At 54.3% G+C, this 17,504-nt stretch overlaps 5 protein-coding genes across 5 annotated transcripts; 3 read left to right on the top strand and 2 right to left on the bottom strand.

Moving 5' to 3' along the window:
• Positions 1–68: 68 nt before the first annotated feature.
• MAM_02824 (DNA replication factor Dna2) lies at positions 69–5,057 on the top strand (the record flags this gene model as incomplete). The annotated part of the gene is made up of 4 exons (XM_040821623.1): positions 69–113; positions 178–1,530; positions 1,733–2,227; positions 2,292–5,057. The coding sequence occupies 4 exons, from the start codon at positions 69–71 to the stop codon at positions 5,055–5,057; spliced, it is 4,659 nt and encodes a 1,552-aa protein (XP_040680192.1).
• A 2,133-nt stretch (positions 5,058–7,190) lies between these two features.
• On the top strand, positions 7,191–7,730 carry MAM_02823 (NADH:ubiquinone oxidoreductase 11.6kD subunit; the record flags this gene model as incomplete). Its single annotated transcript, XM_040821622.1, has 2 exons — positions 7,191–7,453; positions 7,643–7,730. 2 exons carry the CDS (start codon positions 7,191–7,193, stop codon positions 7,728–7,730), a joined length of 351 nt encoding a protein of 116 aa, XP_040680191.1.
• A 456-nt stretch (positions 7,731–8,186) lies between these two features.
• On the bottom strand, positions 8,187–9,531 carry MAM_02822 (branched-chain amino acid aminotransferase, cytosolic; the record flags this gene model as incomplete). Its single annotated transcript, XM_040821621.1, has 2 exons — positions 8,187–9,199; positions 9,309–9,531. The coding sequence occupies 2 exons, from the start codon at positions 9,529–9,531 to the stop codon at positions 8,187–8,189; spliced, it is 1,236 nt and encodes a 411-aa protein (XP_040680190.1).
• Positions 9,532–10,281: 750 nt separating this feature from the next.
• Positions 10,282–13,286, top strand: MAM_02821 (protein kinase domain-containing protein ppk32; the record flags this gene model as incomplete). The annotated part of the gene is made up of 3 exons (XM_040821620.1): positions 10,282–10,875; positions 10,947–11,784; positions 11,848–13,286. The coding sequence occupies 3 exons, from the start codon at positions 10,282–10,284 to the stop codon at positions 13,284–13,286; spliced, it is 2,871 nt and encodes a 956-aa protein (XP_040680189.1).
• A 633-nt stretch (positions 13,287–13,919) lies between these two features.
• MAM_02820 (NAD-dependent histone deacetylase, silent information regulator Sir2) lies at positions 13,920–15,509 on the bottom strand (the record flags this gene model as incomplete). The annotated part of the gene is made up of 2 exons (XM_040821619.1): positions 13,920–15,196; positions 15,296–15,509. 2 exons carry the CDS (start codon positions 15,507–15,509, stop codon positions 13,920–13,922), a joined length of 1,491 nt encoding a protein of 496 aa, XP_040680188.1.
• Positions 15,510–17,504: the final 1,995 nt, after the last annotated feature.

Here is a 17,504-nt window from a genome sequence, read left to right as displayed (position 1 = left end):
CGTCTTGCTGACTTTCCGCGGGCTCAAGGGTATCTAATGACCTATATTGTCAATGGTCATTGTCAAAGATGCCGCTTCAGAAATCATACTCTGAGCGTGTAGGCTTGTCAAAGGTAACATCGCCAACTTTGCAGTGTTTACAGGCCGAACTTGGATGTTTGCTGACATGAGAGCTAGAACCGCAGTCCATGGCAACGATCACACAGCCACCCTGCCAATCTACAGGCGCAAAGACCAAGACCTTTGCCGCCGGTTTCCGATGTAACAAAGAGAAAGCTTAGCCGGTTCCAGTATAAACCGGTCGAAGATGATGATTCTCCAGCTTCTGCTTTGGGCGAGGCCAGTGGTACGCCCAACAAGCTCCAGAATATCGCGGCTGCAAGGGCTAGCCTTGCGGGGGATGCTGTCACACCTGTGACTCGATTAAACTGGAGAGATCTGCTTGAACCGAATGCGGCTCCGGCGGAGAACGAGGTCGATATCTCCCCAAACGACAAGCTGCTGTGGAATAACCAGCAAGACTCGTTGTATGCAGCAGCTTTGTCTCCGATGATGCCCCGGAAGGGCAGAAAGCGTGCTCGAAGCTCATCCCCCTTGTCATCGCCGGCAACTGATATAGGGAGCCTGCCCGCCGTCAATGTCGACAAGTTGAAGACGGCCCTTCGATCACCCCACGTCGATCCAACCATGGAACTCTGGGACCGATATTCGCTGAACGGCCCGGAAGCCATGACCACGCCTAACGGGGCCGTGAATCCTTCTCTAGCACAGCTCATGATTTCGTCGTCGCCGAAATCATTGAGGCACATGTCTGCTCGCCGGGGCGATGCCAACTTACGGAGAGCAATAAGCTGTGGTTTGAATTGGCCAAAGAGAAGGAAAGTAGAAAGATCAAAGTCGGGGAGCCAAAGCAATAGCCAGCAGCGGGAGATGGAAGCAGCGTCGAAATCGTCCTTGGTCACAGCATTATTGGACACAGTCACGAGCAGTATTAACGAGCCAACCCCCCCAAGTCGGGCCCAAGAACAGCTCATGAGATCGCCGTCACCAAAGAAAAGAAGGCTGTCACCGAAAAAAAAGGAGACGCCGCGTCGGGCGGAGACAGCAGCTCATCCGTTAGCTTCATCTTCCGATTACGGTGACGACGACTTCGATGATGATGCTTTCATGGAACTGGAAGTCAGCATGCAAGCCACAGGCACCACCAACACCCCACTACCGGACAGTATCGATCAAGGGCAGCCGGGCGGAAGAGAGCTTGAAGGGGAAGGTCATAGCAACGCGGACCTGGTCGAGGATCTCAGCGACATGGACGAGTATGATGGCGTTTTTGACAACATCATGCAATCACGGCAAACTGCAACTGGAATCTCGACGCCCAAGAGACTGTCAAAGCACCCTCTGGCTACGAAACTTGAAGAGAGTCCTGTGGATGAGTTTGGCAACGACTTGGATGGTGATATCGACTTCGATGCCGTGGAACTGGCCGCGACCCAATCGATACAACAACTGGAGGCGCCATCCGAAAGTGTACGTCAAAGTGTTGCGAAATCATTTCCCTGTTCCATTTACTAAATAAAGGTAGAGAAGGCAGAAGGCAAAAACAATTCAACGATACTTAGTGACAAGTGTTCTAGACGGCGATTTCGTCGATAAGTACGGTGTAACAAGGCCGGAAAAGGTTTGTTGACTTGCCTTCTTCAAACGACGACTTTCGCTAACATGGAATCAGATGCTCATCATTCAAGCCGATGACTCTAAAGTCACCAGGACAGTGCATCTTCGGGGCGCTTGGTTCGACACACCTGCGCACATAAATTCTTATGTTCATGTCATTGGCTCTTTTTCAGCACGCGGCCAGTGCATAGTTGACGATGCACAGAATCTTTTGATACTGCATCCCGATCAACTCATATCATCCACTGTTGTTGCGGACTCTTTCGGCTGCATGCGTCGAGCGGTGCTGCAAGACCGCGTAAAGGCTACCAGCGAAGCTTCCCCCCCCCTCGTCTATGGCACAATGCTTCATGAGATATTTCAGGAGGCCCTGATGGCAAACCAGTGGGGTATGCCATTTCTAAACCGCGTAGTTGATAAAATTATCGACAATCATGTCGAAGATTTGTACACGATCAAAGTTGGGTTGTCAAGTGCCAAGGAGCATCTCCTATCAAAAATGACCGAGTTGAGTTACTGGGCAAAGGCCTTTGTCACGCCAAAGCCACAGGTATGGACCAATTGCGTGCTTGTGCCATCTCGTTTCGGCGATGGGGGCTAATAATCTGCCACAGGCTGATGCGGTTGTGGAAGATCGTAATGGGAAGAAAGCAAATATGGCGATCACAAAGCTGCTCGATGTCGAAGAGCATGTCTGGTCGCCTATGTATGGACTGAAAGGCAACATAGATGCCACCGTCGAAGTTGCCATGTCCGATGGAAAACAAACAAGAACCCTAACAGTTCCATTCGAAGTCAAAACCGGCAAGCATGCTAACAGCAATCATATGGCCCAAACCGCTCTTTATACTCTCCTATTGTCCGATCGCTATGATATCGATATCGCCTATGGAATTCTTTATTACATGGAAACGTCGAAGACGATGCGTATCCCTGCGATCCAGCACGAGCTGCGACACATGATTCTTCAAAGAAACCAACTAGCCTGTTACATCAGAGAGAGGAGTGTTCAGCTGCCGCCAATGCTGAAGAGCAAGCATATGTGCGGAAAGTGCTACGCCAAAACGTCTTGTTTTACTTATCATCGCCTTGCCGATGACGGAGATGGCGAATCTAGTGGCATGCATGAGAAGTTTGACGAGCTTGTCAGACACCTAATGCCAGCCCATCAAGAATTCTTTGTGAAGTGGGAAAATCTTCTCACAATGGAAGAAAAGGAAAGCCAGAAGACGAAGCGAGAGCTATGGACAATGACGAGTACTCAACGTGAGAAGAAGTCGAGATGTTTTTCTGACGTCATAATTGAGGAAGGGTCCGCATCTGTTGACACTCAGAATCCGCGCATCAACCGTTTTCATTACACATTTATAAAGCGAAACCAACAACATGACTTCTCCTTTATGGAGTCAGAGTTGACGACCGGTGAGCCCGTGGTTGTGTCGGATGAAGACGGCCATTTTGCATTGGCCATTGGATACGTTACTTCTGCTCGCAAGCAACGGATAAGCGTTGCTGTCGATAGGCGGCTGCACAACACCAGAACCCGTCAACCCGGATTTGATGAAGTCGATAATCAAGTATTTTCCAGCATCATGGACGTGACACAGGGAAAATCCTCAGGCCAGGGACAATCCAAGACCAGAGGGCCGCCTGTTCGATACCGACTTGACCAAGACGAATTCAGCAACGGCATGGCAACTGTACGGAATAATCTGGTGCAAATGATGGCAAACGACGTACCCGCAGCGGCTCAGATCCGGCGTTTGATTGTTGACCTCGCCACCCCTCGGTTCAAGACAGTCCCAACCCAGTACACAGTTGCAGACGGGGAAAACCTCAACGTCGACCAGAGGCGTGCCATCGAGAAAGTCATGAGCACACAAGACTACTCCCTAGTTCTTGGCATGCCTGGTACCGGCAAGACGACCACAATCGCTCACATCATTCGAGCACTTGTGTCGCAGGGCAAGACCGTATTGCTCACATCTCACACTCACACAGCGGTGGATAACATCTTGTTGAAGCTCAAGACGGCTAAGATTCCGGTGCTGCGTCTTGGAGCACCGGCAAAAGTTCATCCAGAGGTCCAGGACTTTGCGCACCTTGCTGGTCAGCCCAGGAAAACTTTTGACGAGATCAAGGAAGCTTGGCACGGCACGCCGATTGTTGCTACTACTTGCTTAGGCATCAATCATCCGGTCTTCCAAGAGCGCTCGTTTGATTACTGCATTGTAGACGAAGCGTCACAGATTACACTTCCCATTTGCGCGGGACCTATTCGGATGGCACGCTCATTCGTCCTGGTCGGTGACCACAACCAGCTACCTCCGGTTGTGCGAAACGAAGACGCACGTGAAGGTGGCCTTGATGTAAGCTTGTTTAAGCTGCTCTCAGATGCTCACCCGGAGGCGGTCGTCAACCTTGAGCACCAGTATCGAATGTGCGAGGATATCATGACGCTCAGCAATACCCTGATCTATGAAGGGAAGCTGCGGTGTGGGACAGAATCACTACGATGGAAGAAGCTCCATGTTCCGAATATGAATGCTCTCGGCCAGGTCCACTTCAACGCATCCTCACTGGCGCATGCAGGGACACCCAGATCGTTCTGCACCGGACCGGGCCCGTCCCGATGTTGGCTGTACGATCTCCTCGACAGCGAGGCGCGAGTTCGGTTCGTCAACACCGATACAATTAGACCTCTGGTCAGAGAGGAGGCCCAAGGAAAGCGAATCGTGAACTCTGCAGAAGTGCGACTCGTATCACAATTGGTAGAAAGCCTTCTTGCGGTCGGGGTGCCCGCGTCCGAAGTAGGTGTCATGACTCACTACCGAGCCCAGCTGTTCCTTTTGAAAGACCAGCTGAAGGGCTGCGCAGGAGTTGAGATGCACACCACTGATCGATTCCAAGGACGAGACAAGGAAGTCGTCGTTCTAAGTCTTGTTCGATGCAATGAAGCATGCAACATTGGAGACCTGCTCAAGGACTGGAGGAGAATCAACGTCGCGTTTACGCGAGCCAAGACGAAGCTTCTGGTTGTGGGAAGCATGAACACCTTGAAATACAGCGGCAAGGAGAACATGCTCAGCAAGTTCATCTCCCTGATGGAGGATCGAGATTGGATATACAACTTGCCGGCAGACGCCCTGGGAAGCCATCGTTTTGTAGAACCAAGCACAGCCATGAGCGTCGCCCCGACACCAAAGTCAAAATCCCCCAACAAGGCGGCAAAGAAGGGCATGCCGAGCCCTGGAGGCAAGGAGAATCGTCGACCGTCGCCAAAGAAGGCGAGGATTGGGCAGCGGGCACTTTTGAAAGGGAAACTGGTCACAAGGGATATCCTGAATGAAATGACGAATGGCGCATACGTGGGTGTCTAGGAGCAGGGCTATTTACTGATTCAAACACATGGATAAGGAAACATGCTAGATTGGCGTATACATATTTGGGGTATCAGCTGATTACTACAATAGAACTTGGCTATCAATGACCATGTACCTCGTGGCTGTCGTCACAGTCTGCTCTCGGCATTCATTCGTTCAGCATCTCCAGGCTAATCGTTCATGCTCGTCTTGGAATTCGTCGTCGAATCTGATGTGACTCGATTAGCCTGGAGATGCCGAACGAATGAATGCCGAGAGCAGACTCACCCTTGTTCACCAACTATCAGCTTGGTATACTTCTCTAGTTCCTCAAGTTGGGCCACACAGCCCGTCAAGCTCTCATTATACGAAAAACTGTAGACCTCTGTACGTCTCGTGGCTGCGGTCCCTTGCCGTCGCTGAAATATACCTAGCCGCCAACGACGTCTGTCGGGGACTGAGTTAGCGTGGCCGCTGGGTGCAGTCGCTGGAGACTTTGCTGACTTCTGTACAGGATGCTCATGAAGAAAGCATCGACGAGAGCGCCTGCCTCAGTTCGCGACGGGCCACGAACGGCCAGAGGACCCAGTTGACCATGGTCGGCACGGCGGTGCCGACGAAAAAGGCGAGGCCGCTGAAGACAGCAAAGGCTGTGGGAGACGAACCTCCACCGTGTGCTCGTAAGCCGAGCGAGACGACGGTGAAAGAGAGGCAGCCGACGAGCCCCGAGCGCTGAATGGCTGAATGGTGCCTGTCGAGACGAGGACAGAGCGGTCATCCGAGGGGAATACCTACTGGATGCGAACCGATGGTATATCGATGGAGCATGGGCGCCATGCACAGAGCCGAAAAGACGCCCGTGACGTACGGATTTCCGCCTCCAGCGGCGTATCCTATCCCGCTCCAAGCTGCTCCCAGAAGAGCTACGCCTGACCTCGTCACGAGATCTTGTATGTTTCCACCGACTTGTGGATGCATGACTGCCCAGCTCACCGCAGCCACCCACCACACCTGATAGTAGTCCCGCCACGAATGGCTTTGAGAGAGGTACGACGGCGCCGCCAGGAGGGATGTGACGAGGCAGACTTTGAAAGCGTATCTGCTTTCAAAACCTTGACATAGGCGATGAAGAAGGCCGAAAACGTCTTCAACAGTCGGACTTCTTCCATCGCAGTTGCTACCCGGCGGAAAAGAGAATTTGACTGACGCCACTGTCGCGAAATGAAGTGCTTGGGAGCCAAGGGATTTGACTTGTCAAACTGTGCCGGTAAAGTAGCTTTGGAACGCTCCAAGAGATCTGTCTATCAAGACGCAGAGGTTTAAGAAATTTAGCCTCGAACAGCCCCTCTCGAACCTCGGAGACTCCAAACGTGTCTTGATCCACGTCGTCGTCTAACAGCACCTGATCGATCTGAGGGATGCTCATGGCGGAGCCACGATCTCTTTCCAGGCGCGGCCTCGAGGGTTGTTTGGTATCGGCCTACTCGAAGAGACTTGTATTGGCGGTGGATTTTCTAAGCTTCCGGAAGTGTCGCCTCGGGCTTTGATGCGCCGTCTGATACCATTACCGGCCTGAGCCTCCGTATCTAGGTTGTCGCTCGACATACTGGCGTCCAGTTGCTTGGGCCATGGGTAAATTACCGGTCTGCCCAGCAAGATGCCCATAGAATTGCAGCGGAAACGCCCAGGTGTTCACCAAAGTTGCGCCCTCGAAATCCGGCGGTTGGTGTGAAGAAATGCAGCGCAAGCTTCCCCTCGGTCGCTTCGACGACTTGTCCAGGGTCCTTGGCTAAAATCTTGGCGGTTCAGCGGACACATTGTTGACATTGAAACGTCGCAGCTTCCTCATGCCTGCCGCGACACACACCCTCAAACTTGCTCAATTAAGAGACAGAGGAAAGACTAGTGATCATGAATACAGATGTCAGCGGCAAGCTCTCAACACAGGCTGTGACGTGCCGCCGGGATCGGGAGGGGTGATGGGGTGTGTACCTAGTGACATGCGAGTCACGTGATCACCCCCGTTTGGATCCCGCCGGCCACCGAACCTCCTCTCCGGTGACCACGTCAAGACGCGATCTCGCATCACCAACTGCTCAGATACGACAGCCCGTTCGCACCTTCACAAGACGCAACCGGGCCAGGCCAAACATGGCAATTATTCGACACTCGGTCGCTTCGCTGCGAGCGGTGCGCTGCGCCCGCCAGCCCATCGCTGCGAGACCCTTCTCCGCGTCCTCCCGACGACAAGGTGGCGGCCACGGCGAGTCACAATTCGAACCCCCAACCGGCTGGCTCTGGGGTATCAAGCCCGGCGAGAAGCCTGAGCCCGAGGGTTGGGAATGGCCCATGTACCTGTTCTGCGGTAGTCTGCTGGCTGCCGGTGTTGCTCTGGCCTTCAAGCCCGACACGTCGTAAGTCCCCCGAACGCAGGTACTGCCAAGCGCGCCGCCTGCTTGTGCGACTGTAGATTGATCCGAGAAACCCCAGTCCAAGGTGGCGGGATTACCGGATCTGACAGAGTCTCTGGTCGTCCATGTCATGCGGTTCCTCTTGGAGCATCGATCGTGTGGAAGGACTCTGGTTGCTAACCTGGATTGCAGCGTCTCTACCTGGGCCCTGGAGGAGGCTCGACGGCGGTTGGAAGCAGAGGGTGTTTTGCCGGACCCCAGCAAAGACGGGAAAGAATAATCGGGGGACAAAAGGACGACGAAGTGCGGTATAGACAGAGGCGGCTATGTTTGTTGAGTGCGCGAATGGGCGGCCGACTTGATGTCAATCGCCCACATGTACATGTGCAAGGCCTGGGTTTGCTTTTTTCTCTTTTTTTTCGGCTGTCATGTTGTTTCTTGGCCAGAGATAAACCCCTTCAATGGTACGACGCATTAGACTTTTTTTTCTCGTTTCGATGAAATGACAGGCCCACGTTACTCGTGTGATGTGTGTGCGCGCGCAGTTTGTCGGTTTCTACGAAATGATCGAGTACCCGGGTCCAAAAAATTGACCTGTTGTCATATTCGTGCAGACATGATGGGCGCAAAAGTGGTCTTACATGTTGTCGAGTTGCCAAACACGGTGTCCAAAACCTCCTATGTACATGTGCACCGAGCGCCTAGCTTCTATTCTATTCTATCAGAAGGATTCACATTACGCAATCTTGAGGCTCCAGTCATGCTCCTCCTCACCATACTGAATGGCTTCTATCCATTCCTTGACACGCAAGGCAGTCTCGCCGGACTCCTCCGTCTCCTTCAAGCCGCAGTCGACGTGCTTTCCCTTCCAGGCAATGGTTCGGATGGGGCTGACAATGGCAGCGGTACCGGCGCCAAAAGCCTCCACCAGACGACCCTCCTGAGAAGCCTCGTAGAGCTCGTTCATGGTGTACTTGCGCTCGGTGACCTTCCAGCCCTCGGGGACGAGACGCTCGCGAGCCAGTGCAAGGACAGAGTCTCTGGTGACGCCCTCCAAGATGGTGCCGTCGAGAGGAGCGGTGACGAGTTCCTTGTGGCCGTCGGACTTGTCCTTGAGGACGACGAACATGTTCATGGTACCGACCTCGGTGACGTATTCCTCTTCTCCAAAGAGCCACAGATTCTGTTGGTAGCCGCGGCTGGCGGCCTGTAGCTGGGGCACGATGCAGGGGGCGTAGTTGGCGCCGAGTTTCTTGTCACCAACGCCGCCGGGCCAGGCTCGCACAGCGTAGTCGGTGGCCTCGAGCGAAACGGCCTTGAAGCCGGTAGGGTAGTAGGGCCCCACGGGCGAGGCAATGACATAGAGCAACGCAGAGCCGGGGGGGCCAACCCCGAGGGTCTTCTGGGTACCAATCATGGTGGGTCGCAGGTAGAGTGAGTAACCACGTTGGTTGGGGATGAAGCGCGAGTCGAGCTTGACGAGCCTGCTGATGAGCTCGATGAAGCTGGTGGGCTCGAAAGTGGGAAGAGCAATACGGGCAGCGGACTTGTTGAGACGGGCCATGTTCATGTCTGGCCGGAACAGACGGACGTTGCCGTCCTTGTCCTTGTAGGCCTTCATTCCCTCGAAACACTCAAAGGCATAGTGAAAGACGCAGGTGGCAGGGTCTAGAGATAGGTTCTGGTATGGGGTGATTCTAGGGTCGAGCCAGCCGTCTTCCTGAGTCCACTCGACGGCAAGCATATGGTCTATAATTCGGCAATTGTCAACACGACTATTTGTAATCTCCAGCGAGCATGTCGTTTACTTTGCACGTCGGGGAAAATGGGGGGGGACAGATCCGCGGGCCAGACATACCGGTGAACTCGCGTCCAAAGACGAGGGTTTCGGGCTTGCGCAGCGCCTTGGGGCTGGAGACGCGAGTGATGGAGAGTCTGCTCGGGTCAAGAGGCTTTCGCGTAAAATCTGAAGCAGCTTCAGCCTTGATGCTGAAGAGGCGAAGAGGACGAGCGGCTTGAAGCGTCCGCGAGAACCTGCCGGCGGTGCAGACGGCGCTGCGCGCCAACGTGACGGCTCTCATCGGTGACGGTGCGGGCCAGAGGCCGAGATCTCGTGTGAAGGCAGGTGGTGTTGATTAAATTGGACCGACCGAGCGAGCATGCAGTAGCGGAGGGCTCTGGGGAATGGTCAAGACATGTACGGAGCACACACAATGTCAGTTGCACTGTCGTGAGGGGATGCTGTAGATCGATCTGTCGCCAAAAAATCAAGAATGAAGCCGGGCGGCAGGCAGGCCAAGGCCTCCCTCAGCAAGGGTCGACGGTTCGTCGCGGTTACGGAGTCGAGACCCGGTACCGGTACCGGACATCTGGGCCAGGCCACCAGGCGCCAGGTGCGTACAGCAACGCTGCGCTGCAGCACCCTGCTGCCACGCTGTCGGCTCGCTGCCGAAGCTAAGCGCCGCCGGTCCGGGGCGGCTTCGGTTTGGGTCTTGGCAGCGGTCCCGGGTAGGCAGTTGTGAGGCGTCTTTGTCAGACCAGGTCAGTCATGGCACGGGCACGCCAACGGGGCGAGCAACTTGCCAACATACGGAGTACCACACGACGGATTCCCGCTTTTGCAGCTCACCTCGCTCGAATACCGTTATCCCGCTGATTTCACCAGGTCTGGACGCTACTAGCCGTCACACTACGTACAGACTCCTCTCTCTCGCAGCCCAACCGCCGCCCGTCAACCGCCGCCAACCACCACCACCGACCCTACCGACCCTACCACACCTCGACGACATGACATCACGGGGCTGTGAACCGCACCATCCGTGATTTCCATCATGTTCTCCTCAGCGCTCAAGTCTTTATCTGCCACCAACATCACCGCCAACTACTCCACGTCGGAGCGTCCCACGTCCACCGCCGGCCCATGGAAGATCTACGATGCCACCAGGAAGTCCACTGGTAATGCCTACAGCGTCTTCGTCTTCGACAAGAGGACATTGTCGCAAGGCAATTCTATGGGCCGATCCGGCGCCTCCGGCCTCAAGCGTTCTGTGGACGAAGTGGTTGAGCGCTTGAAGAAAGAAGCTTCCAACCTGGCCAAGCTCCGGCACCCGTCCATTCTGGAGCTGGTGGAGCCCGTCGAGGAGTTGAGGAACGGTAATTTGCAGTTCGTCACTGAAGCCGTCTCTGCGTCCCTGTCTAGTGTGCTACAAGAGAAGGATGCCCAGGAACGACCGCGAGGGAGGTCGACCCGGTCCGTCACCGAGGATGCGGGTGGTGGCGTCACAAGGGGGCGGACGATTGAGATCGACGAACTCGAGATCCAAAAGGGCTTGTTGCAAATTAGCCAGGCTCTAGAATTCTTGCACGAAAACGCTGGTCTTGTTCATTGCAACTTGACACCAGATGCCGTGCTTGTCAATGCCAAGGTAAGCTGCCGTGAACTGATGGAACCCGCGAACCTGTGTGTGTGAACGACCTGCTGACATGGACCAAACAGTCTGACTGGAAACTTGGCGGTCTTTCCTTTTGCAGCCCGGCCGACAACTCAACAAAGCCGACGTCAATTCAAGGCATAAGCTTGGGCGAAGTGCTGAACCTAGATCCTCGATTACCAAGACTTGTTCAGCTTAACCTCGACTATACATCTCCCGACTTCGTCATGGACAACAACTTGACCCCATCAGCCGATATGTACTCTCTCGGACTTCTCTCCATCGCCCTCTACAATTCGCCACACAAATCCCCTCTCGACAGCCATGGCAGTGTCTCTTCGTACAAGAGGCTGTTTTCATCAGTATCCACCACACCTTCGGCGAGTAACGGCTTTTTGGCGTCGCGAGAACTGCCAAAAGACCTGACAAAGCACGTGCTACCCAGATTGATTACCAGGCGACCCGCTCAACGGATGACGGCCCGGGAATTCCAGGAAACCGAGTATTTTGACAACGTTCTGGTGTCGACAATCAGGTTCCTGGATTCCTTCCCAGCCAAGACCCCTAATGAGAAGTCTCAGTTTATGAGGGGCCTGAACAAGGTGCTGCCATCGTTCCCCAAGTCTGTCATGGAGAAGAAAATTCTGCCTGCGCTTTTGGAGGAGCTCAAAGATAGAGATCTGCTTTCCGTGATCCTCCAGAATGTCTTCAAAATAATTGACCTGCTGCCTCATGCTAGACGAGCGTTCGGTGACAAGGTTCGTCCGGCTTTGAAGGAGATATTTGTGTTCAATGCCAGACAAGGCCAAGAAAAAGACCCAGCCCGAGATGCAGGGCTAATGGTGTTTTTGGAAAACCTGTCAGTCGCCGCAGATAACTCTCCTGGAAAGGAGTTCAAAGATGGTAAGCATGGCTCACTTTCTCTCCCACGATTCTTTCTCTGACTGACTGATTCGACTCGTCAAGATATTCTTCCCGTAATATTGGCCGCCATCGAGTGTCCCACACCGTCAATCGTAGACGCTGCCCTGAGGACATTGCCATCTGTTCTCCCTGCCCTCGACTTCAGCACCATTAAGAATGAACTCTTCCCCGTGGTAGCTGCGGTATTCAGCAGGACAAACAGCCTGGCAATCAAGGTCCGCGGCTTGCAAGCTTTTGTCATCCTCTGCGGTGGATCTACGGATGCTGCCGCTGATGACGGTCTGAACGGCCTGGTTGAAGACAAAAAGAAGACATCCTCGTCCAGTGCACTGGACAAGTATACCATGCAGGAGAAGATTGATCCCCTAATCAAGGCCATCAAGACCAAGGAGCCAGCCGTCATGATGGCAGCACTCAATGCGCTGCGCATCGTGGGAGAGAATGCGGATGCTGACTTCGTGGCGATGGACATTCTCCCCGTTCTGTGGAGCATGAGTCTGGGACCTCTGCTGGATCTGCGCCAGTTCCAGACATTCATGGAACTGATCAAGAACCTATCGAGGAGGGTGGAAGACGAACAGACCAAGAAGCTGCAAGAGCTGTCAGGCACGTCTAACGCAGGAACCGCCGGTCGCAACGAAGACTTGCTCGCATTCGGCGGCGTCACCGGCACCACTTTCGACAGCGGCACCGGCGGGAATGAGGATGACTTTGAAGCTCTCGTCAAGGGGAAAGGGGTCGTCTCAGCGTCGTCCAACGGCAGCAACGGCTTTCCTACCTGGGACCAGACACCGTCTGCCACGACCCCGGCCACCACCACCACAATCAAGAGCTCGTCCAGCACGCCGAAAACACCTTCATTCTCGTGGTCCTCACAAACCCCCACGAGCGCTTCGACAACAACACAGCCCGCCGTGGCCGGCAGTCAGCCTGGTTTCCGCACCACAACGCCGGATTTGGCGCGATTCGGCACCCTCACTCCGTCGTCGACTCAATACAGCAAACCGCTGCAGCCGACACGGCCTTCACAGCCATCATTCTTTCAACAGGCTCCGCAGCAGAGCTCGTCATCAATCAATTGGTCCGCCACGGCAGCCGCAACCTCCAACCCATGGGCGTCGTCAACACCAAACTACGCAAACTCGTCGAGCCACACACCCGCACACGTGCAGTCAGGCTCCAGCTTCAGCAGCATGAACGCATCCATGTCCAGCGTGTCCCTGGGGCAACAAGCTCCTCGGCCTTCCCTGGGCGGCGGCGACTCGCGGGACTCGTCGTTCTCGCTGCCCCCGCCGCCAGGTGCTCGTTCTTCGCCGTCGTCAAACACCTCGTTTAGTATCAAGCCGCCTCCCGCACCAGGCAGTTGGGGGGTGTCGGCTCAGAAACCAGCAGCATCATTGGGTGCTCCCGGTCAGCAGGTGGGTAGTAATGCGGGAGGGAAAAAGCCTTCAGGGCTGGATATGTACGAGAGTCTAATTTAGAAGCGCCCGAGGGGAGGCTCATACAATTGCTCGAGTAGGACGTATGTAGGCGGAATACAGGCCCATGTCAACTTACATGCCGCTCTCAACATGTTTTTTAATTTTTTTTCCACATCACCACGGCACCATGATCAAATGTCAAACATTATCGGAGAGATTTGCAGACTCGTCGAATCATGACGCGTGCATGATCCTCACGTCTAGAGTTCACGATGCGAAAAAGACAGTAGACACGCCGCCCGTTGTGTGTCTGGTTTCCCAGAACCAGTGACCCAGTGACCCAGTGACCCAGTGACCCAGTGACCCAGTGACCCAGTGATTACTCCCCTCCAGTGATGTCCGACGACGTGAAACGAAAAAGAAAAGTCTAGCTCTGTACCAAGGAAAACGACATGGACTTCGTAAACGTAAAGGGGGGCCGATGGACAGGGTCCAAAACACAAGACACGAGACATGAAAAAGAAACAAAATAAAAGCGGCGCTCAATCAGCACGGAAACGCCTGGAAATCGTCTCGAGGACTCCCGGAGAATCCCTCCATGGCATCGTGCCCATGCTGTTTATGGAGGGAAAAAAAAAAAAACTCAAACATGTAGCCCAACTGTTTTATTGTGTAGAGGAGGGTCGCTTTACTTCAGCCCCGGGGGGACTTTTTGACGCCGTCCGTTTGGGGCACGTCTGCCTCGAAGACGTGCCTGTTCTTGTAGCCCGTTTCGGGAGTCACGGTGATGACTTGGTTGGGGGGCACCATTTCGTGCCTGAGCGGCCAGCCCAGACGGCGGCAGAGCTCGGTGACGACGACGTCGCAGTCGCCGAGGAGGTCGATGTCGAAGTTGATGTGGTTGACTGCCTGGCGGGAGACGTAGATCTGGGGCACATTGGGGGAGAGCCAGTTTGAGACCTCGGACACGGGAGTCACCTTGAGGGATGTGCCAATGACGATGACGAGGTCGACTTTGTCGCGGTCATGTTCGGTGAGGCGCTTGGAGAATTCATCGGGGAGTTTCTCGCCGAAGAAGGTGATGTCTGGCTTCATGACGCCGGCGGAGGGAATGTCGTAGCCCGAGTCGTCATCGTCATCGTCGTCGTCGTCGTCGTCGTCGTCGTCGGACCACCGTCTGCCGCGGCGTTTGTCCGCCCCCGCGGAACGCTTTCTCTTGGTCGTCTTGCCATTGACGCTGAGGGACTGGAGACATCTTGGACACCGGGGGATCTTGCCGGCCCTGATGTCCGGAAAGATGGCATCGCCGTGGGTCTTGTAGCCGCACTGGATGCAAGTGGCTGTTCCAAAGGAGCCGTGGCACTGGATGAGCTTGTCCTTGGGAACGCCGGCCTTGACCTCGAGGTTGTCAATGTTCTGAGAGTAGTTGGTCAGGAGTTTCCCGCGCTGGTGGAGCATGGTGATGAACTTGTGCGTCGGGGTGTAGCGGTCAGTGGCGGGTATGATATCCTTGGCTATGGAATAGAAAATGGACGGGTCGTCCTTGAAGATGTCAATGTTGAAGACCTCCTGGGGGTCGTTGAGGCCCAAATGCGCCAGCTTGGCGTACAGACCGGTGCCCTCGGAACGGAAGTCCGGGATGCCAAGAGAGGTGGAAATGCCGGCGCCGGTGATGACGATGATGTTTTTGGATTTCTGGACGAGGTCTACGGCGTCGTCGACGGTGTTGTAGTCGGTCAGCTTGATTCGCTTTGACAGCTCTCTTGTTATGGCGAGCGACACGAGATGGGAAAAGTATTCCTCTGATTTTCCCTCGAGAGAATCAGGAGAGTATACTTGAAAAGCGGTCAGCAGCTTCTTGGCCGTATAGCGACCGCAATCTACGGTCCGCTTGCAGAAAACGATGGGGCCATAGTCTCGAAGTTCCCGACGAAGTCTGGCGGACTCCTCGGGTGTGCAAATGTCGGGCGCTAGAGAAAAGGTCAGTCACATTGGGTCGATGCAAGAGTCGATGAACCAAGTCATGAGCCGAGATGAAAACGGCTTGCGGTTGAGAACAGAAGACTTACACTTGTGCTCAGAGTTGCCCTTGGCCAGCTCCTCAAGAAAAGATTCCGTCTCCCACGAATCGCGCACATCTGCAACTCGGTGCTCGAGTTCTGCCAAGGACACATTGACGGCAGCGGCTTCGAGTTGGTCAACCGAGGCATCGTCGGGTAACTGCTCAAAGGCGTCGGGCTTGGGATTTCTCGCCCTCTTTGCAGGACCACGTTTGAGTGTCATTGAGACCCAGCAGTAGTGTGCTGGCTTGACGGCGCGCGAGCCAAGGAGTGCAAATTGGGGAGTTGTCAAGGTCCAAAGTCAAAACGAGGGCCGAGGAGACCATGGGAGAGAAGAGAGAGGAGAGGATGCACGAGTTTGAAGGCCGCAAGGAAGACGAGGAGAGACAAAGAGAAAGGAAAAGGCGACAGACGACAGACCGAGGGCCATACAGTACAGATGAATAGAAGGAGAGAAACGGATAGAAATATAGACGGCAGCTGGGAGTTAGTTGGGAGTTGGGAGGAGGGGAAAATGAGAAAACAGGCCAAAAAGTCAAACGTCAGACAGATGTGGTTGATCTGGGATGGCAGAGAGTCGAGACACACCCGCAGACGCCGGGCTAAACCACTTAACCCAGGCAGGCAGAGAGAGCGAGCCTGGCAAGGACAAGGCAAAGGGGCAAAACACGAGCAGGGAATCCAACAGGGGGGCCAAAGTTGAAGCGAGGGTGTCGATGTGTCGTGTCGATGTGTCTGTCAATGTGTCTGTCAATGTGTCTGTCAATGTGTCTGTCAATGTCTGCGAAGAGCAACAACAACAACAAAAAAACAAAGAAAAAAAGAAAGGGACTCAAGGTCAACTCGGTTGACACAACTTGGCAGGCTGCTGCACACGCACACGCACACGCTCACACTTCCCTTCTCTGATGCCAAACGCCACTTTCTGTGCAAAGATGAGCCAAAGTCGCAATCGCTGACTCTGTCTCGGTTGGCTGGGGATGTGCAAGGACGGGATGGGATGGGATGGGACGCAATGGGCGCATGGAATGGGATGCAATGCCAAAATGGGTGGTGGTGCTGGCTGGGCGTTGCCTCTTCGAATGTTGGCAATGAATTGATTGTGTGCATTTCAAATACTCCGTCACATGGCATAATAATAAAATGACTTGACGGACCCCTCTGGTGGCAACACGCCTCACTCACTCACTCACCCACTCACTCACTCACTCAATCACTCACTCAATCACTTCACTCAATCACTCAATCACTCACTCAATCACTCACTCAATCACTCACTCAATCACTCACTCAATCACTCACTCAATCACTCACTCACTCACTCATTCATCATCCACTCACTCACACACACACATTCACTCACGTACGCGTCGCTCCCTCCAATGCTGCCTTGCAATAGGACGATGGAATACGGAACCGGGTCACGGCACTGCTCAGGGTGCCGAGTGGGTGACCAACTCGTCCTATAAAGTTTATACATTGCCATTGCCATCGCCATCGCCATCGCCATCGCCATCCAACCCTCCTCGCCCGGCCGGCCCCGCCAAGCATCGCCTCGCGACCCGACAACGCACAACGCAATAGCCAGACCAAAAACACCGCCAAGATCCTTGAGCAGAACCAGACCTGTCTCAGACAACACCAACAACACCTAGCAACTCGTTGACCATTAGACATCACTCATCGTTCCTCATCCCAATGTCCCTCGCAAAGAGCGAGTCGACACCATCGTCCGAATCGACAAATGACTCGACTCAGGTGTGACGATGTGACGACGCCTTGCCCACGCCTCCGTGTTCCCCAGCCCCTCGAGCCAAAGTACCAGATGGACTCCCTTCACCGCGTGCACTGCCGTCTGTCTACTCGAGTGTTCTCATCCTCCTTGATGCCCTTGGGCTCTTCGAAGGCGCTCTGTTCGCCAAGGATTGGAGCCAATTGGCAGTTTATCCCTATCCATACTTGCAAGTCACAACCGTGCGCTGCTAGGGAGCCCGCTTATTGACAATAGTACTAATCTAATCATTCGATGACGGCAAGTCTCCGGCCTGATGTAGGGCAATATGGAGAGAGGTACTTCTGAGGAGCTTTATCGACACCATTGACGGCGTGACGGGACATGGGAAGTAACAGCTTTCGAGTCGTTGACATATAGGGCTTGGACAATCCTATCCACAGAATGAATGTGCATGGGTCTTGACATGTTAACGACCAAGGCTAT

The sequence above is a fragment of the Metarhizium album genome (genome assembly GCF_000804445.1).
Source record: "Metarhizium album ARSEF 1941 chromosome Unknown scaffold_5, whole genome shotgun sequence".
Classification (NCBI taxonomy): Eukaryota; Fungi; Ascomycota; class Sordariomycetes; order Hypocreales; family Clavicipitaceae; genus Metarhizium; species Metarhizium album.
Note: the sequence above shows the minus strand (reverse complement) of the source record. Positions and strands in the feature narration are given on the sequence as shown.